The sequence below is a fragment of the Meles meles genome, chromosome 10, assembly GCF_922984935.1.
Source record: "Meles meles chromosome 10, mMelMel3.1 paternal haplotype, whole genome shotgun sequence".
Lineage (NCBI taxonomy): Eukaryota > Metazoa > Chordata > Mammalia > Carnivora > Mustelidae > Meles > Meles meles.
This window is the reverse complement of record NC_060075.1, coordinates 5,445,983-5,471,036: the sequence shown is the minus strand read 5'-3', so window position 1 is coordinate 5,471,036 and position 25,054 is coordinate 5,445,983. Positions and strand designations below refer to the sequence as shown.

Genomic DNA, 25,054 nt, shown 5'->3' with positions numbered 1-25,054 from the left:
TGGCCTCGTGCAGAAAACATTCCCCGGCTCCAGTCTGAGAAGTCCTCTCTTTCCAGCATCTCCCCGGCGGCCAGGTGGCCCCCACAGGGTCCGAAGCCCCTCAAGGTCCTGCCCAGTGCTCACCCCCACAGTTACACCGCTCGCTGTAACGGCAGAGTCTGCATCCTTTCCCACTGTAATCTGTATATGTCCCCCACACATGCCAAGGGGCTGCTCCTGGGCTGTCGGGGCCTCCCGGGCCTGAAGGGGTTCCTGGAGCAGTGGAGGGACCGTCCTTGGTGTTCCCCTGTGTCGGGAACAGCCCGCCCAGCCTCCACCTGCTGTGGGCCCTGCCTGACCCCGTGATGAGGGCCCTGTCTGTGCTCCTGGATCTCCGGGCACTTCCCTGCATCCATCCTGGGCAGGAAGAGGGCCACACAGACAGCGAGTCGGAAGGACGAGCTGCTGTGTGTGAGAAGAAAACGTGCGCAAGGAAAGAAAGTCGGGTCCCAGAGGCCAGAGGCAGCAGCGAGAGGGACAGTGGAGACTGTGGAAAAGGTGAGAACCATCTGGTTGGGGGCGGGGCGGGGAGGAGCCAGTGTCTCTCTGTCCTAGAGCGTGGTTGGGAAGGGAGAGTTTTAGGGCCCCTTCCAGCGTGTTGCAGGGCAAAATTTCCCTGCTCGCCGCGTACCCTCAGCGTCTAGGAAAGGCTGTGTGCGCATGGCTGACTGGGCTGCCCTCCACCTCCCGGGCCTCTCGCTGCTGCCGCATGGACACCAGCCGCACAGGTCCCGGGACCCGATCTCAGAGCGAGGTGCAAAACCAGCCCCGCAAAGGACGCCCTGCAAGCAATCGGCAAACTCGGGGATCTGCACATGGGGAAGTGGCGGCTGGACCACACATAGAGGACATCCTAGAGTTGACTCCTTTCAGTGGAGGCGTCACAGAGGTTCCCCGAAAACCTCTCAGCTTGCTGTCACCCCAGTGCTGGGGGGCTGCGCCTGGATGCATCAGCAGAGCGGGCCGTCCCTCAGCGCTGCAACTTTGCTGTGGGTCCTCACCCGCACTCCTGGTGGGTCCCCTGCTCTGCCTGCTGGGCACACAGCATGCCGCCCCTGCAGCCGGGAGGCCCCGGGTCCCCTCTCGGCTGGCTTCCGGCTAGGGCATAAGAGGGGCCTTGGGTGGCAGGTCTGGCTGTGGGTGCATCCCCTCCAGGCCCCCAGTCCCAGCTCCCATAGGTCATGCCTGCGCACCCTGCCCCGGGCTGCCCTCCTCCCTTCCCCTCTCCTACCCAGCAAGGCGTGGGCTTTTCACTGATGTCTGCGCTCCCTCCCTGACCCCCACCTGGCCTCTCAGCAGCTCCTCACCTTTACAACCGCACAGCCCTGCAGGCTGGCCGTGGCAGATACGCAGGGACCCTGAGGGACACGTAACGTCAACAGATTCCCGAAAATGCTCAGCGCAGATATTCTGCAGAGACACCAACCTCGAGGTCCAGACCCACGGCCTGGGGGACGCAAGTCACTGTCTGGGTGCTCTCCCCGTGCGGGCGCACCAGACCCCAGGCGCTCACAGGCTGGCGGGCCGCCTGGGGCTGGCCGGCTCCACGCGCAAGCCCAGGCAGGGAGCTTCTCGGCACTGGGAAGCCCTTGGCATGCGAATCAGAGACTTAGGGCTCTAAATTAAAGTTCATTTCTCTGCACACAGTACAAAACCTCTGGCATTTTACGGAAAACAAACTTTTATTGAAAAATAAACTCGAGTTGCCGGGAGAGAAAGGAGGAGCTGTCTGTGATCCAAGACAGACATGGTGTGAAAGGGCCAGGAGGTTTCCAAGTTAAACAGACTTCTCTGGAACGCTCCTGCGAGTTTCAAACTGCTGTCAGGGCATCCTTTGATCCAGGTCCACGGACGAGGGGCCGGTTTAAAGCACGGGGCTGTAACTGACCTGCTCCAGGATGACAGTCAGCTGTGGCGGGATTTCGGCGTTTAAGTACAGACAGAACATGATGTTTATTTTGAGTGTTCGAAGTGCCCGTGACCTCGGTCTCAGTGGTGAGCCGGTCTTAGAAACAGAAAGTTCGAACGTCTAGCATTGCACATCTCTGGCCAAACCCCCGTGCTTCCTTCCACCCCACTGATCCTCGTGCCCTAAATGTTCCCGGCCGGACTCCCTACGCAGGCATTCCGCACCCATCCTGCGGGTTATGGCCATCTACGGCGGTGTCTCCCAGAGTGCCCCCCCCAGCCCCGCCCCACCAAAGACCAGCTGTGTGGGGCAGAGAGAGCTTGCTTTTACAACAACTAAGCATCGCCTTGGAAATAGAACACACAGGCCAGGGTCGGTACTGTTTCCTGAGAAACGGCTTTCTATCGTAAGAATGTGTGTGCTGCATTATAGCATAAAAAGGCTCTCTTGCTGGGGTCTGCAGTTGAAGACATTCCAAACCCCTCCGTGATGAGGCTGCTGGCCTCATCGTCATGCCCCGAGCTGTAAGTTCCTCCCACCAGGCTGATGCAAACTCCCCGGGTGCCAGGGTCCGTCCTCCACCTTTTCCTCTTAGCCCTTCCTGCAGATAGCACGGTCATGACCTTGAGCAGCCGTCAGTGTACTCAGAGTAGGTGGCTGTCCAGGTCAGCGATTTTCAATGCTTTTTTTCTAACAGGACCAAGCTAATGTTCCAGTGCATGGCAGGGCTGACTTCTGTTGGTAGTGGTCACTTGGTGTGACCGGCTGTCCACGCACGACAAGATACCATTTCTCAGCTCGGTGGGGAGGCGGGTACGCTGGCACAATGCCACCATATGCAAGCCGCCGAGAGCCATCCCTGCACAGTCTTAGGGTTCTGGGAAGACAACTGCTTCCGAAAAAGTCTGGTTTTGGTGCTAGAAATTCCCCCTCGGTTACAGGCTAAACGTGTCAACAACCCCTGAAATATGTAACCTTTAACCTCCATCACGCACACCTTGGTCTGAACATTTTTTTTTTTAAAGATTTTATTTATTTATTTGACAGAGAGAGAGATCACAAGTAGGCAGAGAGGCAGGCAGAGAGAGAGGAGGAAGCAGGCTCCCCGTGGAGCAGAGAGCCTGATGCGGGGCTCGATCCCAGGACCCTGAGATCATGACCTGAGCCGAAGGCAGCGGCTTAATCCACTGAGCCACCCAGGCACCCCTGAACACTTTTGTCAGACCCTTGTCAAAGTTAGTTTTGGTCTGAGGGTGTGGGGAAGGATAAGGCATCGCAGCTCTCAGAGCCGGGAGCCCACGAGAGGAAGAAGACAGGAAAGGGCGCTCCAGGGTCCCCAAGATGACTTTGCCTCTTCACGGAGCCGTGAGGGCCAGACCTCTCCCCGCAGGTTGCCACAGCCTTCTGGGCTCCCCCCAGACACACCCGCTCACCCGGGAGCGTTCTCAGCCCAGATGCCTGAGCTCTTCTCTGGGAGGGCGACAACCAGAGGCCGCAGGGGCCATGCTGCTCAAGGCGCTAAGTGGCATGGGGGCGGGGAGGGGATGCGGGAGAGCGTGGGGAAGAGGCAAGCACGAGAAACATTAAACACACGATCTCCCCACAGACAGAAGGTAGCAGACGCGTACCACAAGGGAACCCAGACGGCACGGATACGGAGAACCACACTGCGACTTCAGAGCTCTGGCAGCTGCTCGTGGCAAGCACAATCAGGGAAGGCTTTCTGGAGGTGGCAGGGCTCCAGGAGATCTCCAGGGAGGCGGGAGGTCCCCAGAACTGATCTCCGGGGCTATTCCAGCGGCCCCCAGCCGGTCCCCCACTCTCCCTGCCCAGTAGCCGACCCAGTCCTCCAGAGTGCAAGACATGCCCTCAGCCACAGGTGCTGACGGCCTCGAGGGTCACCCCGTGCAAGGATCGCTCGGAGCAAACCCCGGATCGGGGCATGGCCTGCAAGGCCCCACCCACCTCCCTGACCACCCCGCCTTCTCCCTCCCCACTCAGTCCACGCCAGACGGCTTGCCCCTGCTGGGGACATTTGCACGGCTCCTCCCTCTGCTGGGCTCGGCCGCCCCCCACATCGCCTGGCTCCGTCCCAACCCCGCTCAGAGCTCCCCTCCACGTGGTCCAGCCCAGAGCAGCACCGTCCAACCCTCACCCTCTCCCCGTTATTCTCGGTACCATGCAACATGGCTGGACACACAACACACACGCCTCCTGCTCTCTCCTCCCTAGACGGTAACCCCTAACCCCCGCGAGGGCAGGAACTCCCTCGTCCTGCCTGTGTCCCCAGTGGGCGGCAGGTTCTCCTTAACCACTGGCTGAACAGACGAAGTCAATGTGAGAAGACACCCTCCCTCCCCTTTAAAAGCCCCGGCGGGGCTGGTCGGGTGTGAGGTCCACCCGCCTGCTCGGTAACATCGGCTTGCTTCTGCTCGGGCGGACTGGAAGGTGGACGTCCCTGCGGGGAGGACCGGGTGGGGACAGCGGCCGGCTCCAGCCCACCTGCCCGGCAGAAGGCTCAGCACGCGGGGCTCTATCGCCCCCTCGTGGTCACTTGGCCACAAAGCCGGAGAACCGCCCCCACATTTTTCTCGGGAAAACCAGGCTCAAAGGAGCAATCGGGATACAGAGGCAAAAGGAGGGCACATACTAAGCCCACCTCGTCTTGAACGTGGGAGAGATTAATACGGACAGATTTCATCCTGCTGTGGCTGGGGGCGGACCAGCTGCCCTGGGATCCGGCTGTGGGCGAGGAGGCCAGCCCTTCAGAGCCGCTCCAGGCATGGATGGCTGTGTAGGAACTTGTCAAAAGTAAACTTTTCTTGTTGAAGGAAAGGGAGGGAGGAGGCGCACACAGAGAAGATGAATTTACAGAAGGCAGAGTACAGACCCAAAAATCAGACCTTGCCCAAGTCGGCCTGATGAGCTCGCTCGCTTGCTGACGTCGACTTCGACTTTGGGAGGAAAAAAGGCTGGGAACAGACACATATAGTGAGGCTTTTGCTAACCCGCACTGCGTTTTCCTCTGTCTCAAGCCTTCACGGTCCCCTTATGGGACTGCTCCTCCCCTCCCCTTCCTACACAAAACAGCACCCACCCCAGTCAGCCCTTGTAACCTGCTCTGTTTTTCTCCGTAGCACAGAGGAAAACCCAAGGCTGTCTGTGCTCCAGTTCTTCCCTCCCCCGCGCCAGCCCTCCATCTGGAATATTCCCGATTAGCCCCTCCAGCTTTCCTTTGGTTGCCCAATGTGGACGAAACTCGCCTCTGTCACCAAAGAGACACGTATCAGCCAGGATCCTTCAATGGCATGTAACAAAAAAATACAGCTTAAAAGAGACTAAACAACAGGGACGTCTATTACCTAGAACGCTGAGCTCCGTGACACACACCGCCCTGAGGATTCCATGCCCACCTTCCCATTCCACCATCTTGCATGGGGGCCATGGTCCCAAGATGGCCACCATAGCTCTGGAAACCATATCCTCACACCACGTCCAGGTGAGGACAGGGAGTTAGTCTTCATGTATCTCTTTATGTTGGGGGAGATGACTTTTTGATCTTTCAAAGAGTTCTCCTTATATTTTGTTGGCAAGACATAGGTCCCTGGTTCACCTCAAGGCCAGTGACCCCGAAACCAGACACTTCCCCAAATGGGAAAAGGCTAATTCCGACCGAACTAGACCAGTGATAAGTCCTGCCCTGGCCTGGATCCTGAACAAAACCAGGCTCTGTTATGAAGAAAGGGGGAGCACTCGTCGGATGGGTTGTCAGAGTCTGCCAACACCTGGTAAGAAGAAGGAAGGGCCGAGGGACTAGGGGGGAGAGTGGGCAGAAAAGATACGAGAACGGGGCTACACACGGGAGCCAAGAGCAGCATGGCCGCCCGTCTGTGTCTCGAGCTAGAGATGATCTCAGCGATAGGCAGGAAGACATTTCCAAGACTGTGTCGAATGGATGAAGGGGCTTAGCTCTCTGACGGTGTTTACACAGACGCTCTCAAATATATATGTATGTTTAAGGACCAAACAGGCAGAGGAAAGACTATGACAGCTCCTCAGGGCCCCCACAAAGGAGCCACCACCGAGAGGAGTAAACTCAGTGAGGTCAGAGGGGCCGATGGGTTCTGAGGAGAACATTCCAGTGTCCTCAGGAAAGGGACGGGTCACACCTCGCTTAGCACCCACGGCGTTCGGGGCCGACCAGCTCACATGCACCAATGCTACCCCTGAGCTCGGCGGCCCTGAGCAAGGCCCCTGGGTCAGGGATAAGCAGCTGCCTTGCAGGGGTGCTGTGGGGCACACGCAGGCTCCTCGGGCAGACCTGAACTTGAGCCTGCGCAAAGAGCGCACTGCGGAACCGTGTGGCGGCAGCAGCGAAGGCACGGCGCCTGCGCACCCGAGGAAACGCGCTTCGTGGTGCCAAAGGGACAACCACACAGCAGCGGTGCAAAGCCCGGAACAACCCAGAGAGGCCCAGAGGGCTGACGCTGAGTGATGGCAGCTCTGGCGGGGCAGGCAGCCTTGTTGGGGCCATGAGGACAAACAGGTGTCCCCAGAGCAAAAACCCCGCAGTCTGATGGAGAACAGAAACCAACACCTGAGATGGATGCAGGCTCGTGTCCCTGCCCCTCATGACCCGTCTCTGTGTTTCAGGAGCGCCCCCATCGGCTGCTTGCTTCTCAGCCTGTGCGTGTGTTCATCTCTCCTATCTTGAGGTCAACAGACCAACTCAAAACTTCCTTGAGCCCCAATCTGTCCATTTCTACCAGTCTACCTTGCTTTGCCAGGATAGGCTCAGCGAGGCCACAGCAAGAAATAAGCCCCAGGTTCTCAGTGGTTCGACATAAAATGGGTTTCTTTTGGTCAGGTCGCCAGCCCACACGGGGAGGCAGCTGGCTCTGAGCTGCCCTCCCCACTGAGGACCCAGATCTGGGCCAAACACCTCCTGTATCCCCAGCACTGTGGCCCCAACCCGGCTGCAGGGAGGGGTCAGGAGAAACAGAGGAGCTCACGCCGTGACGGGGCACCCGGCTTGGCCACCCTTCACTCCCCTTCCCTTCCGACTCACAAGATATCTCCAACTCAGTCCTTGGCCAGCTAACACGCTCTCCTTCCCTTCCCAGCTGCTGAAACGGCTCTCTTGAAAATCGCCCACGAGGAACTGGCCTCAGGACCAGCCTTCTTCCTCCCCAGGGTGAGGGCATCTGAGCCCTGTGGTAACATCCCCCCCACAAAAGTGTTCTTGTGATGTAAAGATCATGAGCCAAACCTGACACGAACACCAGTTTCCTATCTGTGAAATGGCATCGCTGTCCCGTGGGAGGGTCACAGGAACAAAGAAAATCACAGTGTGTGGGTCAAAGTCTGAAATGAAGGCCGGCAGGTCCCCACAGCCTCTGAAACTGGGGGGATCCTTCCTTGGCTTTTTCAGCTTCTGGTGCCTCTGGCCACCCCTGGGATTCTTCGTTCTAAACGCATCTTGTCCATCTCTGCCTTCCTCCCACGGCTTCACCCCGTGTGCCTGTCTCCGTGTCCCCCTCTTCTTACAAAACACGAATTATGTCAGATGTGGCCCCCACGCACCTCTAGGATGACTTTTTCTTAACTCGTTACATCCGTAGCAGCTTTATTTCAATAAGGTCACATGCAGGGATCTGGTGGGGGGGCGGGGGGGTTTAGGACCTCAAACTGTCTCTCTTGGGACACAGATAAACGCACAAAAGTTATTGTAAGGACTAAAATGAACTGGTACTTTTTAATAATCTACCTACTACAGATAGATTTTTTAAAATCTACCTATATTTTAGCAATCTACCTGAAAGAGAGGATTTATCTCACCTGATTCTCCACCGAGCCCTCGCCTGGTTACTTGACCTTAATTCCTACATGAGCCCCGGTTCTCTGGCCCGTGCACCTGCTGTAGCCCGTGGCATTTGCCGCCGAATCCAGGGCCTTCCTAACACGGATGGTCATGTCCAGAGCCTGCAGGCGATTCACGTACCTCCAGGAACTCTAATAAACAGCAATTTCAGACTCAATTTCCGCTCACCAGGGCTTGTGGGAAGATCACCTCTGCGAAGTCACAGGCCAGGGCCGGCAGCAGAGAAAGCAGCTGAAGGCTGGTGGGTCGGCGGCTTCCTCCCTCACGCAGGCAGGGCTGGGATCCGACGTCCACCTTCCCGGGAGGCGGAGGGCGAGGCCGGATGGATGGGCGGACGTCCGTGACCGTGTGGAGCAGCTGGCAGGCTGCCAGGAGCAGGAATTCGGCTTTAGCGGCAAGCTCTCTCTTGTGCGAAGGCGAGAGGGAAACCTCCTGCTGGCTGAGCTCCCGGCCTTTGGTGGAGAGGGAGCTTCTGCTTCTGCTCGTGTCTGTGTTTCCGAAGCGGTTATTCCGACGCGATGCATTGTCGCATCTACCCTTTATCATTGCCGAGAGAGTCGTGCTTACTTCTTGGTGGACATGGGCAACGGCCCGCATTCAGAAGGAGCCCGAGCCCGAGCCTGAGAGCCGAGCACATGGCTGGGCTCAGGGGTGGACGGAGGGGACCGGGGTTGCTGGACGCCCGTTAGTGCCAGGCGCTGTTCTAGACGCTGAGAAAGGAGCCGAAGACCGAACAGCCCCCCCGCTCCGCCCCCGCTCGGAGAGCTTCCATTCAGTCAATTCACAGCACTCACTGTGGAGAAGCATGTAACGTGCAGAACGTGTCGATTTTGTGCAGGTCCCAGAGGAAGGCCCTGCCGAAGAGGAGGTGTGAAGAGGCAGGTGGGAGCCGGGGGTGCAGTGGTCTTCTCCGAACACGGGAACCCCCTCTAGATGCATCCTTTCTCTCTTCCATCCGACCCAGCACAGTGACTGGGCTGCAGTCTCTGGTCTCGCTACCAGAACTCCCACGTCCTGCCCGGCTCAGATTCACCTTCTGGAGCCCTGCCTTCACTCATCTGACCACCCATACCCATCACGGACGTATGCACTTCTCCTTTGAATGCGCCCTACCTTCTCTCATACAGACCCCCCAGCTCTTCTCTACCCAGACCACCATCCTGATGCTCTGAGCATCAAGCCTACAAACTTCCAGGGATGGTGAGAAAGGTGTGAGGTTTACTCACATTTATAAACCCATTTTTTCACCCTTTTCAAAAGAAAGGCCTGACACCCCAAGACTATGATATTTTTCCATTTTGGGGGACATGTGAATAACATACAGTTTTGCTCCATATGGAAATTATTTTGGTGTAAGGAATCTCCAAGGAAACCCTTCTCCTTTCCTTTCTCCTAAATGGCTGGCTGTCATCGACTATTGGCTTAGAGATTCCCAAAATCTTCTCCTTCCAGCAGAGTCTTCGCATCTGGGTTAAAAGTAGATTGGGGAGTTCAACTCAGACCACCTGAGTTCAGATCTTGGTTCTACCACTTACCAGCTGTGTGGCCTTCGCTCCATGGCTTACCCTCTCAGTGGTTCAGTTTTTATTTTGATAAAAATGGTAAAAAGTCACTTTATAGAGTTTCACACAAGGATTAAAATAATTGTCATGTATGATGCCCTTAGGAGACACAGTAAAAGCATTTGTCATTATTTGTGACGGTTAGCCGTAATATTTGTAATTACAGCAATTAGAAAGCGCAGTGTAGTGACATGACGCGAAGCCATTCTTGAGTCCTTGCTGACCGTGCAAAATTATTTTATTACTTTTTAAAACTTTAATCTTATTATTTGAGTTCACGAACATATTGCCCGGGCTTTCTTTTCTTCATCTCCAAAGGCAAGATTCAGTTCGAAAAACCCCTTTGAAGATAAAGCTTCACTTTTCTGGAAGCTTCTCCTGCCACACGACGGCTTTGGACTTCTTGAGCTACTAGACGGTAACTAGGTCCAAACACTTCAGACTCTGTGGACCAGATCCTATGGCTGCAACATGAAGGCAGCCACAGTCCAAGGAGCCAAATGGGCGTGACTGTTTCCAACGAAGCTCCATTTATACCAACAGGTGGTCGGCCAGACTTTGTCGCGGGCTCTGGTTTGCCCACCACTGTATTAGAAGACAAGGCAGAAGAGTGGATGATTGATTTGGGTTGGACAAGACCTTGGCCATCATGAGAATTATGTTTGTGGCTACAGCGGGGCTGGAGGGACTATGATAAAACCCCAGAGTCCCCAAGACATGCCTCGAATCCACATGCCACCTGATCAGCAGAGCAGAGGGAGTGGGAGACAGCAGCCACGCCACACCAGCAGGTCCTCCGTGGGATGGATCCTTCTAGAACCAAGATTTGGTTCTCCTCCCTGGGCCACGAACACCAGCCAACCTGGGAAATCGCTGGTCCTGAGACCAGATGTGGCATCTGGATCCATAGCCCCCACCTGCATTCCCTTTCTTGTTCTCAGAGTGTCTGAAGACTGAATTCTCTCCTTTTCATTTTTTATGTCCTCTTAGAAGAGGACTGCACTCGTGATTTCTCTCGTCCATCTTTCTTTGTCCCGATCATTAACGACGGTGCTCATCAAGCTCGACTACGTATCCGTGCCACCCGGGGAGCTGCTGAACCTTCATTCTAGGTCCGTCCTGTGGGGCCCAAGTCACCCGATAGAAAGGCAGACTGCAGACCGAACTCCAGGAGAAATGGGTGGCCTCGAGAGGCAGGACTTGGAAACATCCTCACTTGTTCTGGTCAGACACAACGCAGGGTTGCCGGCTACGGAGGAAGTGTTGTGCCCACTTACAAGCATACATGCAGTGACTGGATGGAGTCCCAAAAGGGACGCTGTGTACACGCACGCATGCCGGGCACTGGGCGAGTAGAGTGTGAGAGCTGCCTGTTGGGCTCTTCTCTGGGAACTTCCTGCCCATGTCTGGGGTGGGGGTGGGGGGGTCATGGGTCATTCTGGTCTTGCTGCAGGATCTGCCCCTCCCCTCACAACCAGCTGGTTCAGAGACCCTAACTGGGCTAATCCGGTATCCTATAATGACTTCAGCGTGGCAAGAGGAGAGACACAGAGACAAGGAAGTCTCTGGATCTCATGGAAAGATCCGTGCACTCTCGCTGCCAAGGCCCCCACAGCCAGCCCGGTCCCCTCCCTTCCTGAGTCCCCAGCAGTCAGCTCTTCTTTGACTTCTATAAATACCCCCAAATCCTTCCAATGAGTTGTCTTCCTTGTTTAAAAAAAAAAAAAAGTGGTATGAAAGAAGGATGGGGACCAAAATTAGATTCAGAAATGAGGCTCGAGAAGCCAGCTTTACGCCCCTCGTACAAAGGCAGCTCTGAGACGTCCGGCAGGTAACAGAGCTGTCACGAGGTCAGTGTCCATCACAGACAAAACACCCCGATCGCTCGCAAGCTCAGCTCTTCTCAGGACCAAGGCTGGACAGGTAATGTCTCCCAGGGGCCTTGGGGAACGAACGACGTCTTTGCGATGCTCTTCACAGCGGGTCTCATGGGCTGTTTCCCATAAAGACCCTGAACGCAGACTGATGAGTGACATTACTATCCGGCTCCATCGCGTGAAACCAGTCCTGGGGCAGCGGGGAGAAACACTTGGTCTGGGGACCTTGATCCAGGAACTGATTCAAGTAGGCCGAGAGGCATCGACGGCACACCCTGCAGGCAAGCCTCCTGCGAGCACGTTTGCAGACCAAGCGGCAGGGAGCCCAGGTGACCCTCCTCCCAGCGAAGTAGAGCACCCCTCCCCCCAGGAAACAGACCTTCATTCATGACAGGGCCTGGCAGGACGGGCTTCCACGTGGGGAATACCAAGTTCCTGGGCTCGGTGGTTCAAGGTCAAGAGCATGGGTGGTGGGACCAGGCCTACTCTGGTCTGAGCCTCCCCGCCCAGGGAGCTTCTTGGAGAAGCCAAGCGCCCAGCCCCACCTAATCAATGCTTGTCTTCACGAGCGGCTGGAGCCAACCAGAGCCTCCGAGCTCAGTCTACAGCTGCCTGGCCAGATGGTAGAGAGGAGCCTTGACAAGTTACGGATACTCCAGAACATCTTAAAAGACAGACCCTGGAAATGGGATTTTCTGGCCAAGAACACTGAAGAGCCATTTCAAATGCCAAACAGAAAAAGGCAGCATGGCCTTCTGCTTCCCAGGGGGCTCAAAGGCCAGCCCAGTACCACCCCCCCGTGCACCACTCTCCAGACTCCGCGTCTTGGCTGCTCCCTTCCGCCTTCAGAAATGACCCTGGCCTTCACAGGCTGGCCCCTCTCCACCCACAAATCCTCTCCATTCCCAGCCCATGACGTGAACCGTACATCTTGGCTTTTCCTATGTGACCCGTGTACTGGCTTGGACGGTGTCCTCTCCACTCATGCCTTTCCGGGAGCCTCGGAATGTGACCTTTTGCGTGGGTAACCCTGCCGACGTAACCCATTAAGACGAGATGCGACTACACTAGAGCAGAACGGTCTGCTAATCCGAGACTCAGCTCTTACAAGAAGAGCTAAGAGCTAAGGGCGGAGACCCACGACACAGACACGCGAAGGAAAGATGCCGTGCGATGACGGAGGGAGAGGCAGGGATTGGAATGACGCTGCTCGAAGGCAACGGGGACCACGGGTTACCGGCGCCACCAGAAGCCAAGAGAAAGTCGCGGAATAGATCCTTCCCGAGACCCTTCAGAGGGAGAACAACCTCTGCCATTCAAGTGGCATCTTGAATTTGGACTTCCGGCCCCCAGAAATGTGACAGTCTGCATTTCTGTTGCTCGAACCACCCGGTTGTTACAGCAGCCCCAGGAGGCTAAAACAAGGTAGTTCTGTTATAACCAACACAGGCGTGATGCCACCAGGGAAACAAGGCGTCCTGACGTCGACCTGCCTGGCATCCCCTCCTCTTAGACGATATTTGAGACTTTCACAGTCTCGGTCGAGGAAGCCGCAGCTCTCTCTAGAGCGTTAGATATCGGTGCCCGGACACTCCCCTCTCCCTACTGGGTTTGTAGACGTAATTCCCAACGGCATGTCACCCAGTGGCTGGAGGGCCACTCTGACCCATGACCTTTGTGCATTTACGCTTAGGGCCAGTCATTAGGGGGATGACGTCAGGGGTACCAACAACCATACCCCACACCACACAGAAAAGGAAAGACCCCGGCGCTTTCCTTCTAAGCCCCGGAAACTGAATATGTGCTCTATGCCTTGGTCGTGCCGATCAAGTATTGCTTTATCCCGCGGGTCCTGAGTGTAACACACGATCTGGAAAGAAAGGAGGGTGACCAACCGCACGCCAAAGGGCAAGTTTGGTTCCCAAATCACTGCCTTCCCAAACAGGAGCTTTCTACGCCATCACGGAGACTCAGATGGCGTGGGGAGATGTGCTAAGACACGGGGAAGGAGGAAACCCACTCTGTCTACTTTGCTGCTTGCCCGTTACACTCCCAGGTATGATCAATGGTGCTCAACCGAGAGTATTTTGTCCTTAAATCACAGATACTCATGAAGGTGAAGAGCACTCACCTAAACACACATTTTCTTCCCTTGTTTCTCCAGTAAATCAACCCCAGCTGCCCAGCACCCAAAACAGAAAGTCAGGCTCTGTCAGAAACCGGTCCATTCAAACCCCACAAAACCAAGCCACAGGTAGTGAGGGGCACATCTGGCAGAGGAAACCAAGGTCTGGGTCCTCTGGCCCCGGGAATGTGCCGAAGCTTAACTTGCTGCCGCTACAGATTTCAGGGAAGGCTATGGGCCCAGGTTTCATGCAGCTGTCCTTGCAAGTCCCACTGGGAGGACAGGGACGTTTGTGCAGCCCCCATACCAATGGCTTTGTGTAGGCAGAAAGTGGCAGGTGGAAACCAACCGTGTTCTGGAGAGGGCGCTGTCCTTGGGGGACAGACAAGACACATGCACCTGGCACCAAGTCACCGACACCCCCCCAGCCGGCCTGGGTGCCCCGGCGAATGACCGTAGGAGTTCCAGTCCCCAGCAGCCCAGCACCCACCTGAATCAATAGCATCAATGTCTTACTTTTTCTGGAGCGGGAGAAGAACCTGATGCCCCCGGGGGAGGTGGACGGGTTGGAGTTGGGAGAAGATTCTTTGGACGAGGAGCGGAAGATCCCGCTGAAGCTCATGCGGCGGGGGGAGCGGGGTGGAGACTCCTGGTAGGAAAACGGGAACACGGTTTTGGGAGAGCCAGGGCTGGTCTTGGGTCTCACGGGAGCAGACACGGGGCTGGAGGGCCGGTGCTGGGGGCCTCTGGAGAAGAACCCTTTCGAGGGGCTGCCCGAGCTGCAGGGGCTGTCCACCTGGGGAGAGACAGACAAACAGACGAGACGGGTCATTCCCAGCACAGGCACTCGGCCCTCAGCCCTCAGCCCTGCACTGAATCGGTCCCTCCCGTGCCTGCCCCTCCAGACGTTCTCTGTCACGAGGCTGCTCCTCCGTGGCCCCCAGCCCCAGAAACAGCCATGAGCTCTTGTGCAAACATAGGGGGCCACCCCGTGGCCTGGAGGAAAGCACCGGACCCAAGGATGGCCGGCCTGTGGGCCCGTCAGCGCCACCCAGAGCCCCACTGACCACCGTGCCAGCTCCCTCGAAGCGGTTCGTGGGGCAGAGGGGAGGACGGACGGGAAAGGCAGCAAGAAAGGCTCGAGGCCATGTGTTTTCCCTTTATCCCATCTGCGGGTCCGTCCTCCGGCCTTTACTTCTCAAATCCTGACATTGTCCTTCTCGAGGTCTGACTACACCGGCAGGATGTTCTCTTGGCCCTCGTCGGAGGAAACAGGCATCTCTACCCTCTGAAACGCCATGGGCCCAGGGCTCGGGCCCGAGGTGCCCTGGCGCTAGGAAGCATGCATTTCCCCTCGAGCGGCTGTGGCACTGGGACGACAGGGGTGGCCGACAGAGCTCAGGAAGCAAGTGAAGAAGGCCGAAAACCTCGGAGGCGCACTCCATGGGCGACTTGACCTTGACGGTTTGGGCAACGTCCGGACTTTGGACGTTGCGCACAGCTCACAGACTTGGAGGCCCATCGGATGCGTCCTGCTGCGGGGCGCAGGGACTGCTACTTGCAGCCCGAGGGGAAGGGTCTGACCCCAGCTCACCTCTCACTGGGCCCTCCTAGTCACTTAGGCTCGCTGTGCCTCAGTTTCCTCCTCTGTTAAGACCAGGTGTCGTGCCCACCCTGAAGCACAGGAACCGGCTCTGCACGCTCCGCTCCTGCTGTGGCTTCGGCAAACCTGCGACACGGGCGCCGGAAGGACCTCAGGGCGCGCCTGGTCCCGCAGCAGGAAAGAACAGCCGCTTGTCCACGCGGCTCCTGGGGCACACCGGCCACGGAAGCAGCCACCACAGAGACCCTGGGAGGCCACTCAGCAGGTGGCCACAGATGCATGAAGGCAGGGGAGCCCACGTGCCCAGGGGCAGCATCTGTGTAGCTCTGGCCTCTGTCCACGCGGGGCCAAGGGGGGCCCAGGGCCCCGGTGAGCTCTCCCACCACCAGAGGGCACCCCGAACTGGGCTTGTGGCTCCTTCCAGGGGGCTGTGCCCTTGTGCAGACCCCTTCGGTGACTCTCAATCACCAGTCGCTTCTCCCTGCAACTCCCACCCTATGCCAGAGGGCCCGTGTGGCATATCGGGGGAGCACCGGCTGGCTCCGTGCCAGTCCCTTGGGCGGGTGAGTTTCCAAGCCTGGGGACGTGCACAACAGACGCATCACGCAAGCACCTCTCCTCCTAGAGAGCCAAGTTTTTCTTTGTCCATTTAATATGGACAACATCTAACCCTCCAACCCCTGTCGTCAGAGCTCCGGGTCTTGCCACTCTCCCGCCTCCTCATGGGACTCAGGCTTTCTGGAGTTTTTCTGAACCCCAAGGAGAAGCTCTCCAGGCAGCAGATGTGGCTGTCGACATGGGGGGTGGGGGCCGGGGGGAGAAAGAGCATACGGGGTGGGAAACGACCCTGTAGCACACAAGCAAGGAGTGTGGATAGGGGGACCAGAGTTGGAATCCCGGCCCCGTATCCGGCAGCCTGGACGAGTGACTTGAGCTTCAGGAGCCTCCTCTGTCCAGTGGGGACACTAGGCCGACTCACAGGGTCTGTGCTTAAGGGGATCTCCGACAGGGAAGCCCCAGCACAATTTCTGGACACGGTAAGTCTGTGCATATTTGACCCACACGCCTCATCATGAATTAGGAACGAATAGTCGCTTGATATGTGCGGAATGTTAGGGAGGCCAGGCTGAAGCATGGAAGGACGCCACATGCGGTGTAAGAACCTCACTCTTCTCTGGGGCTTTTTAGCCAGCGAGTGACACAGTCAGATTTGCTCAGGGTGGACCATCTGCTAGCCTCTCCCCATCACTTGCCGAGCACCACTAGCCCGAAGCCAGCAGAAGGGGCCAGCGGGAGGCAGGGTGAAGGTCACAAAGCTGGTAAGTGGTGACACGGGACTTCGGGGCCATGGCCTTAACCTTTACACCATATCCCTCCTGAGGGCGGCAGAAATAGCTGAGAGGCGGAGCAGCCTGGTAGATGCGCAACGACTTCAAGGTCAAGTCCGAGGGCAGAGGCGAGAGTCCCGTTTAGGTGCTACTTGCAAGCTGACCGCACAGGGGAGCCCCTTGTTTGCTGCGCTCTGCACAGTGCTAGGAGATCCTCAGGGAGAAGGCAGAACCACCGAGCCAGGGCTGGCCTTGGGGTCAGGGCCGGGGGGACAGGACGGGGATGGCAGGCAAGGCATGGCGAGTGAAGAAAGGGTGAAACGCTGTGTCCCACGGGGGCCGGTGGGGTGGAGTCAGAGAAAACCTGAAAGCTGATGGGTTTTGCATGGGCTGATGGGTGGAGGGCAGCCAGGGCCTGAGAAGGAGGAGACAGAATGGGAAGCACAAACGGCCGTTTTCTTGGGCCGCCAGGAATGGGAGGAGCCAAACACCACCGGGGAGACCCCCACAGAGGGGGGCTCTGTGTGCCAGCCTGAACCTCATTTGATAAACCAGGGGGAAGCCTCGGGTTCTCCTGCCTGGGATTCCATTCTGTACTGAGAATTCCAGGCCAACTGAGTCAGGCACTGAGGAGGAACCCAGAGAAAGTAGAACTTTCCCCCAAAAGGCCAGAGAACGGTACACACGGCTGGCTCCACCTTCTCCCATAGGGGGGACCGTGAGAGCCTCATCGTGCTCCCGGGCAGTGGGAGCCAGCACGCCCCCCCCCCCCCCCCCGTCTGCTCCCCGCCCGCTGTGTGGGGGGCGGGGTGATGCAGATCCAGGCATCAATGGAAGCTTCCAGGGACGGGGCCTCGGCTCATGCCTATTAGCAAGCTGCCGTCCAGCAGAACTTCGGTACATGACATTGGATGAGTCCCTGGGTCTGGATGAACAAACGGGCCTAAAGACCCCCCCCAGGTGTGTGCTGCTGTGCAGGAGCAAACGGGGGGCAGGCAGTTGGGCCGTCTGCCAGGAGGGCCGCTAAGGCAAAGGCCAGGCTGCCTGGTGCTCAGAACCCCCTCCCCACCGGCCCAGACACCACGCCATGCTGGCAGATCCAGAGTGACGCCCACCATGTGGAAAGATCTAGAAATCCTGCCATTGAGCTTCCCCCAGAGGCTGGCCTGGGAACCACACGCTTCAGCTGCGTGGAGTCAAGGGGACCAGAAGCTCCTCACAGACGCACCGTATACGACAAAGAGCTGCCGTCTCGGGGGCAAGGACAGCACAGACAGGGGTAAAGTGAGGGGGACTGGGGGACCGCAGGGACAGACATTATGGCACGCCAGGTTGGTGTCCTGCAGTCGTCAGGAACACCTGTGAAGGAGCGCCCAGGTGGGGCCATCCATCTCCCTTCGTGTGAGCTCCTGGGACCCAAAGGGGGGCCGCCAAGCACTCGACTGTTCCCACACTCTGTGCCTGTGGAGCCTAGCGGCACCTCCCACCCTCTTGGGCCGCCCGCGTCACGTCTGCAGAAAGGGCTAGCTGCCCGAGAATCTAACCCACATGCCCCTTCAGGGGTGTTGACATTGTGATCTGGATTGCGAAGACGAAGGGATGGGATTTGGCAGGGGAGGAGGGCGGCCCTTCCAAGGCGGTCTGGAAATTCTTCTTGGTAGTGGCCAAACTCTGCCTCTCAAAAAGGCCGGCTTTCCGTCTATCTAATTCCGGGTCACTGGAGTCTCACGGAGATTCACTGGAGAACCGCCAAGGTTCAAGGGTCAGGAGGAGGGATGGGGATGGGGCAGAGGTGGGCGTGGGGAGGCCAAGGGAAGGCCACAGGCAACAAGGTCGCTGGGAATCCCAAGCGTCCTCGCCCTGTCCACTCGCGGCCAGCGGCCTTCATCCAAGGCCTGTCTCCAGGTTGTGTCAGGGAGAAGTGGCTTCCCAGCTAACTGGACACAGAGGTCGCTCCATCTCCTGCACCACCAGTCAGACCCTCTGGAACAACTCGCTGCCTTCTTGGGAGGTCACGCCCTCCTCTCCTGCGAGGCCACAGGCAGGGGAGGCCCGTGTCCCACACATCACCATCACCAGGGTCCCGTAGCATTCCGAGACACAGTAAACCCTCCAAGGCCCCTCTCTGCTCTGCAGTCATGCATTTGTGACAATGATTTGGCTCTGGAACCCTCTGGGAGCTCCCAAAGTGGGGGCCGGTGGCTCTTTACTGCATTTCCAGTTCTGCCTTAGGTTTCGCTTGAAGGAGGGCATCTCGGAGTCAAACCCATGGACGTGGCCAGCCCGTGAGGACGAACAGGCTGGCCTGCAGCCTCAGCCTTGCCTGCTGGCCTGGGAGCTCCGTGGCTCTTTCCTGAGAGCATCCTCTGAGCGCCGTCTCGGGCTGGGCCACAGTGACTGCTCATCGGGTCACCTGCTCACTCAGGACGGGGAGCTGGGAACAATGGAAACCCACAGGCCTAACCCAGTACGTTGCCTTCATTGTGGGCAGTTCGAATGCTTAGGGAACAGGCTAGCTTTCCCAGCACGGGCGCTCTCACCGCCGCCCCAGGCTGCCAGTACCCAGAGCTGAAGAATCGTGTGGCTCTGGATCTCCACTCCGACAGCTCATGGCACCTCGGTGGCCAGCCCCTCCTCACGCCACCTCTCACTGGGCTGTGGGTAATAGGGCCCAGGAAGGACTTGCCACCCAGCTCTCTGGGTGCCGTCTCAGTCTTGATTGCAGGCTGCCTTGACCTCCCCTTTCTCGCCAGGTCCAAGGACCCTCATGGGATACACACTCCTTCTTGGCTGCCTGACCCTATATGGCCACCAGCCTTGCTGAGCCGCTGACTGGCTGGTGGGGGAGAGAAGGCAATAAGCTACAGAGAGGCAAGGAAAAGTGGTGTGGACACCAACGGGAAGGAAGGCCTGGAACAGGACAAGTGTAGGGGCGTGGCAGGTGGGAGGAACTCCTGTCCAAGATGGGACAAGCTGAAAGCCTCGGACTGTCTCCAAACTGCCCATTTACCGACACTTTTAGCCTCTTGTCTTGGCATATTGTTGATCTTCCAGGTTAATTCTGCCTTCTCTGGGGAGTCTGAGGGGGCCATGGCTGAACCCAGAGAAGAGGAGAAAGGAGCAAAGCCCAGCAGGCCCTCAAATTAAGACAGCTGGCAGGGAGGAGGGGCACGGCCACATGAGGTGGGTGCACTAGTGGGTAAGCAGGTGGAGTGCAAGTAGGAGAACAGGTGCATGAGCAGGTGGGAGCACAGGTGCATGGGCAGGTGGGAGCACAGGTGGATGGGCAGGTGGGAGCACAGGTGCATGGGCAGGTGGGAGCACAGACGGATGAGCAGGTGGGAGCACAGATGGACGGGCAGGTGGGAGCACAGGTGCATGGGCAGGTGGGAGCACAGATGGACAGGCAGGTGGGAGCACAGGTGGATGGGCAGGTGGGAGCACAGGTGGATGAGCAGGTGGGAGCACAGGTGCATGGGCAGGTGGGAGCACAGGTGGATGAGCAGGTGGGAGCACAGGTGCATGGGCAGGTGGGAGCACAGGTGGACGAGCAGGTGGGAGCACAGATGGACGGGCAGGTGGGAGCACAGGTGCATGGGAAGGTGGGAGCACAGGTGCATGGGCAGGTGGGAGCACAGGTGGATGAGCAGATGAGAGCACAGGTGCATGGGCAGGTGGGAGCACAGGTGGATGAGCAGGTGGGAGCGCATGGGCAGGTGGGAGCACAGGTGGATGAGCAGGTGGGAGCACAGATGGACGGGCAAGTGGGAACACAGGTGCATGGGCAGGTGGGAGCACAGATGGATGAGCAGATGGGAGCACAGATGGATGGGCAGGTGGGAGCACAGGTGCATGGGCAGGTGGGAGCATAGATGGATGAGCAGGTGGGAGCACAGGTGGATGAGCAGATGAGAGCACAGGTGCATGGGCAGGTGGGAGCACAGGTGGATGAGCAGGTGGGAGCGCATGGGCAGGTGGGAGCACAGGTGGATGAGCAGGTGGGAGCATAGATGGACGGGCAGGTGGGAACACAGGTGCATGGGCAGGTGGGAGCACAGATGGATGAGCAGGTGGGAGCACAGATGGATGGGCAGGTGGGAGCACAGGTGCATGGGCAGGTGGGAGCACAGGTGAATAAGCAGGTGGGAGCACAGGTGGACGGGCAGGTGGGAGCACAGGTGCATGGGCAGGTGGGAGCACAGGTGGCTGAGCAGGTAGACATTTGTCCTGGGCTCTCACTGAGAGAGACTTGCCTCAGTGGCACCTCAGGTGAGCCATGAGAAGTTGTGAGACATGTGGCCTCACCTTACGAGAAGAATGCTTTTCTGCGCTCTCCAGGTCTCCATCCAGGAGCGGCATGGCAAAGGAACTCAGGTCCTAGGAAGGAAAGAGAGCATATGGTCAACACGGTGGCCCTCAGGTGCCCATCCAGCCTTGTCCGGGGGCAGCACTGGCTCTATGCACTCACCATGCCCCCTTCCTGAGTCCTCCATGAGCACCGACCACCACGAAGGGGTGTGGATGCAAAGGGAGTAAAACGAGGGGTGACAACGTTAGCTTCTTCAAAGAACCTGAGCATGCATCCCTTCTAGAACATAAGGCTACACTGCGCCCCCCGTTACCCGAGGTAGGAGCAAGGGGAAGAGGCCGGGACTGGAGGCAGGAAGGAAAGCGCCCCAGGAAGAAAGCAGGATGGAGAGCAAGGCTTCTCGGTGCCTTGGGAATAGCTGATGGACAGGGCCTCATCCAGGACACAGAACGTGGGGACTCAAGGAAGTAGTCCAGGATGCGTGTCTTCCTGGGAGAGATGACGGGGCCTCGTGGGGAGGAGCTCAGGGCTGGTGGCTAGGCTGGAGTGGTCAGGGAAGTCAGGTGACACCATGGCCAAGAGGAGTGGTGTGGGCCCAACTTGGGTCACTTCCCCCTTCCCTCTGCTCCTCCTCCCCCTGGTCTCACCTGGTGACCTCCTGCACAGCCTGGAGAGAAGCCACATGTAGGAGAACTTGCCTGAGTCCTTTACCTTTCTTTTTTTCCCTTTTCATTGAGTTACAATGCATGTAACATAAAGCTTTCCATCTTAACCATTTTAAGTGCACAGCTTAGTAGTGGTAAGCACATTCCCACCATGCCATCATCACCACCATCTGCCTCCAGAACGTTCTCATCTTGCAAAACAGAAACTCTGTCCCCATGAGACAACTCCCCATCCCCTTCGCCCAGAGCCCAGCAATCACCATCCTACTTTCTGTCTCTGTGAACATGACAAGGCGCTGCCTCAATTATGTGGAATCATGCACTATTTGGCTTTTTTTTTTTTTAAGATTTTATTTATTTATTTGACAGACAGAGATCACAAGTAGGCAGAGAGGCAGGCAGAGAGAGAGGAGGAAGCAGGCTCCCCACCGAGCACAGAGCCTGATGTGGGGCCTCATCCCAGGACCCTGAGATCATGACCTGAGCCGAAGGCAGAGGCTTTAACCCACTGAGCCACCCAGGCGCCCCTGGCTTTTTTTGTGACTGGAATATTCATTGTACTTAAGCATAATGTCTTCAGAGTTCCTCTATGACGTAGCCTGTGTCAGTTTCCTTCCTTTTGGTTCCATTGTAGCGACGTACCACATCTTGCCCACTCATTCAACCACCAGTGGACACTTGGGTCGCTTCGACCTCTTAGCCCTGGTGAGTCATGCTGCTGTGAACATGGGTGTTGAATTGTGTCTCCCCCATAACCGCCCATAGATTGAAGCTATATCTCCCAGAACCTCAGAAGGTGACTGTCTTTGGAGACAGGGTCTCCACTGAGTTAAAATGTGGTCGTACAGGTGGGCCCTGATGCAGTGTGGCTACTGTCCTTGAGGAAGAGATTATTAGGACACTGACACAGAAGGACGACCGTATGAAGACACGGACAGAAGACGGCCATCTACGAGTCAGGAAGAGGCCTCAGAAGACACCAACCCTCCCAACTCCTTGATTTCGGACTTCGAGCCCCCAGCATGGTGAGGACAGAAAGTCACCCTGCCCTGCGCTACTTTGTCACGGCAGTTCTAGCCAATGAATGCGTGGACGCGTAGCTCGTTGAGATCCTGCTTTCAATTCTTTGGGTAAACACCCTGAAGCGGAATTGCCGGATCCCATGGGAACCTATTTTTAATATTCTTGAGGAACCGCCGCCTGTTCTCCACAGCAGAGGCCCCACTTCGCATTCCCACCCACAGGGCACAAGGTTCCAACGTCTCCACATGCTCACCGATGCTTGCTACTTTCTGGGTCTGGTTTTGTTTCTATAGGAGCCATCTTGAAGAGTGTCGGCTGGTACCTCATCGTGGTTTGGATCCGAGTGTGGATCCTCTGATGGGATCTTTCATGTGGGATCTCTTTTCAGGAGATTCTGGCCATTGGTGCATCTTCTTCGGAAAAATATCTGTTCAAGAAGCCCTTTGGCCATTTTTTAACCCAGGTGGCTTACGGTTGAGTTGGTAGGAGTTCTTTCTGTATTCTGGACACTAACCTATCAGATACGTGGTCTGCAAATATTTTCTCCCTTTCTGGAGGTTGCCTTTCACTCTGTGGATGGTGTCCTTTGGGGGCACAGTTCTTAATTTTGAGGTGATCCCATCGATCTATTTTTACTTTGCTGCACTTGCTTTTGGTGTCATAATCAAGACTTCAGTGCCAAATCCAATGTCCTGAAGCTCTTTCCCTCTGTCGTCTTCCAAGAGACTTTTCTAGTTTCAGCTCTCATGTTGAGGTCTGTGATCTGTGCTCAGTTAGTTTTCCTGCATGGTATAAGGTGTGGGTCCAACCTCACTCTTCTCCAGGTCCATAATGTCCCCAACACCGCGCACTGGAAAGACTGTCTTTCTCCCACTGGTCTTGGCACTCTAATCACAAATCATTTGGCCACATATGTGATGGTTTACTGGGGGGTTTCTATTCTGTTTCATTGGTCTCCATGTCTGTCTGTTTTAATTACTATAACCTTGTAATAGGTTTTGAAATCAGGAAATCAGCAACTATGAAATATCTTACGTTGTTCTTTTTTATCATTATTATTTTCAAAATTGTTTTGGCTACTCAAGGTTTCTTGAGTATTTCCATACAAATCCACTTAGGATAGACTTTTTTCCATTTCTTCCCCAGAAGGCACCAGCTCTCTCTTGGGCTTGTTCTCCAAGACTTTCAGCCTTGCCCATTTCAGGCCATCTCAAACCTCTGCTCCAAGAGTGATCCCTGAAGGTGTGGGCCTTATAGTACGCGGGCCCCTCCCCTCACGCCCTGGGGAACTTGGCAATGGCTTCCACACCTGTTCCAATGGAACACACTGGGGGCCTTGGGTCCCACCACAGAGGCGAGCTGGTTAGCCTACAGTGCAGTACGGGCGTCCCCATCATTCAGCTGACAGCCCAGGGGTACGGCCCCCAGCTTCCCAGGGACCGCTGGGAGGAGCCATGGTCAGGAGCTCTGGGCCAGGCCCCGCAGCCTCCAGTGCAGGCCCCGTGCATCTGCCGACCTCTGCAGCCTTGTTTCTGACGCGTTCTGTGCCCCGGCACGTTTCTGCAAGCGCGCGGACGGACTACTGCGGCTCTTCCACGCCCGGCTGCGTGTCCGTGGACACTCCGTTGGGAAGGCCATCTCAGCCCCTCGCACACCTCAGTTCAAGGCCGCCCTCCGGCAACGGTCCACCCCGTCCCGGGAGAACAGACCCTGCTTTGCGAGAGTCCCTCCCAGGCAGGGCCGGCCTCCTGCACGGAGCCTGGCCCAGGGCCCAGCGGGGACGGCCAGCTCTGGTCCCCATTCTCCACATGCCCCAAGCTCTTGGCCGCCTCTGGCCTTTTCGGCCCTTCCTGCCCTTCAGCCCCAACCGTGAACTTGTACGGGCCACGCAAGTCCCAATTCCCGTATGATCTCTGGCAGGGACCCGCCCTCAGGCAGAACGAATTCTTCTCTTACCTGTGTTCCCACCACTGTAGACAGGCCTTGATGACAGGACTTATCAGGCCATATTGTGGTCATTCATCAGTCTGCTTCTCCGGCTAGACTTCATCAGGGGCAAGGGCGGGCGGTTCATGTGGCTCTTCCCTGCCCGCATCTGTGGGACACACGGTGGGCACGCAGACGTGTCTGAACCCGCACCCCCTGACCCTGTGGCGGCCAGCGCGGGGGGGGGGTGGGGGACACTGCGCGGTCTGAGCCCACAGGCCCGGCAGCGAGCAGGCCCTGCGCGGTTCAGCTCCCTGGGAAGGAGGAAGGACCAGGTGTGGGCGCTTATCTCCCATTTTAATGAGTACATTCCTCTCCGGTTTCAAATAATCATTACCCTCGAACATTCGTGCCGTACAACAGTTTCCACACGCGAAAGCCTTTTCACAAATACTCATTTGTTCCTTAAAGCACCATCGCGCTCTCGCCCCGAGGCCCCCAGCGGTGAAATGACTCATGTTAGCCAGTCTAGAAAGGGGAGAGGCCAGGAGGCTGGTCCGGCTCCCATCACCGGCGGCCTCCGGAAGGCAGGGCTGCCTCCAGGTCCCGCCGCTATTCCTGACGGGCGCCAGGTCTCTAAAGCCTCCAGCGCCCCGACCCCGGAGGCCCGCCTGCCCCTCAGCACCGCGGCCTGGGCCTGCGCGCTCGAGCATCGCTACAGGGAAGTCCCTGGGTGGGAGGGGCAGGCTTTGCTGGAAGGCTCCCCACCCCACATTCCAGGATTCTAATCTCGGCTCCCATCTCTCA

General features: G+C 57.3%; 1 protein-coding gene across 4 annotated transcripts in view; it reads right to left on the bottom strand.

Annotated features, from left to right (window-relative positions):
- PRKAG2 (protein kinase AMP-activated non-catalytic subunit gamma 2) overlaps positions 1–25,054 on the bottom strand; it is a 248,359-nt gene that overhangs the window by 154,812 nt on the left and 68,493 nt on the right. For 3 of the 4 annotated variants that reach the window (XM_046020199.1, XM_046020200.1, XM_046020202.1), the window contains exons 2-3: positions 20,630–20,701; positions 13,910–14,189 (exon numbers count right to left, since the gene is read on the bottom strand). In XM_046020199.1, the coding sequence (XP_045876155.1) occupies positions 13,910–14,189; positions 20,630–20,701 (352 nt within the window). Of the gene's footprint in view, positions 1–13,909; positions 14,190–20,629; positions 20,702–24,277; positions 24,363–25,054 lie in introns of those variants that run through there. The other variant, XM_046020201.1, reaches the window with a different exon arrangement.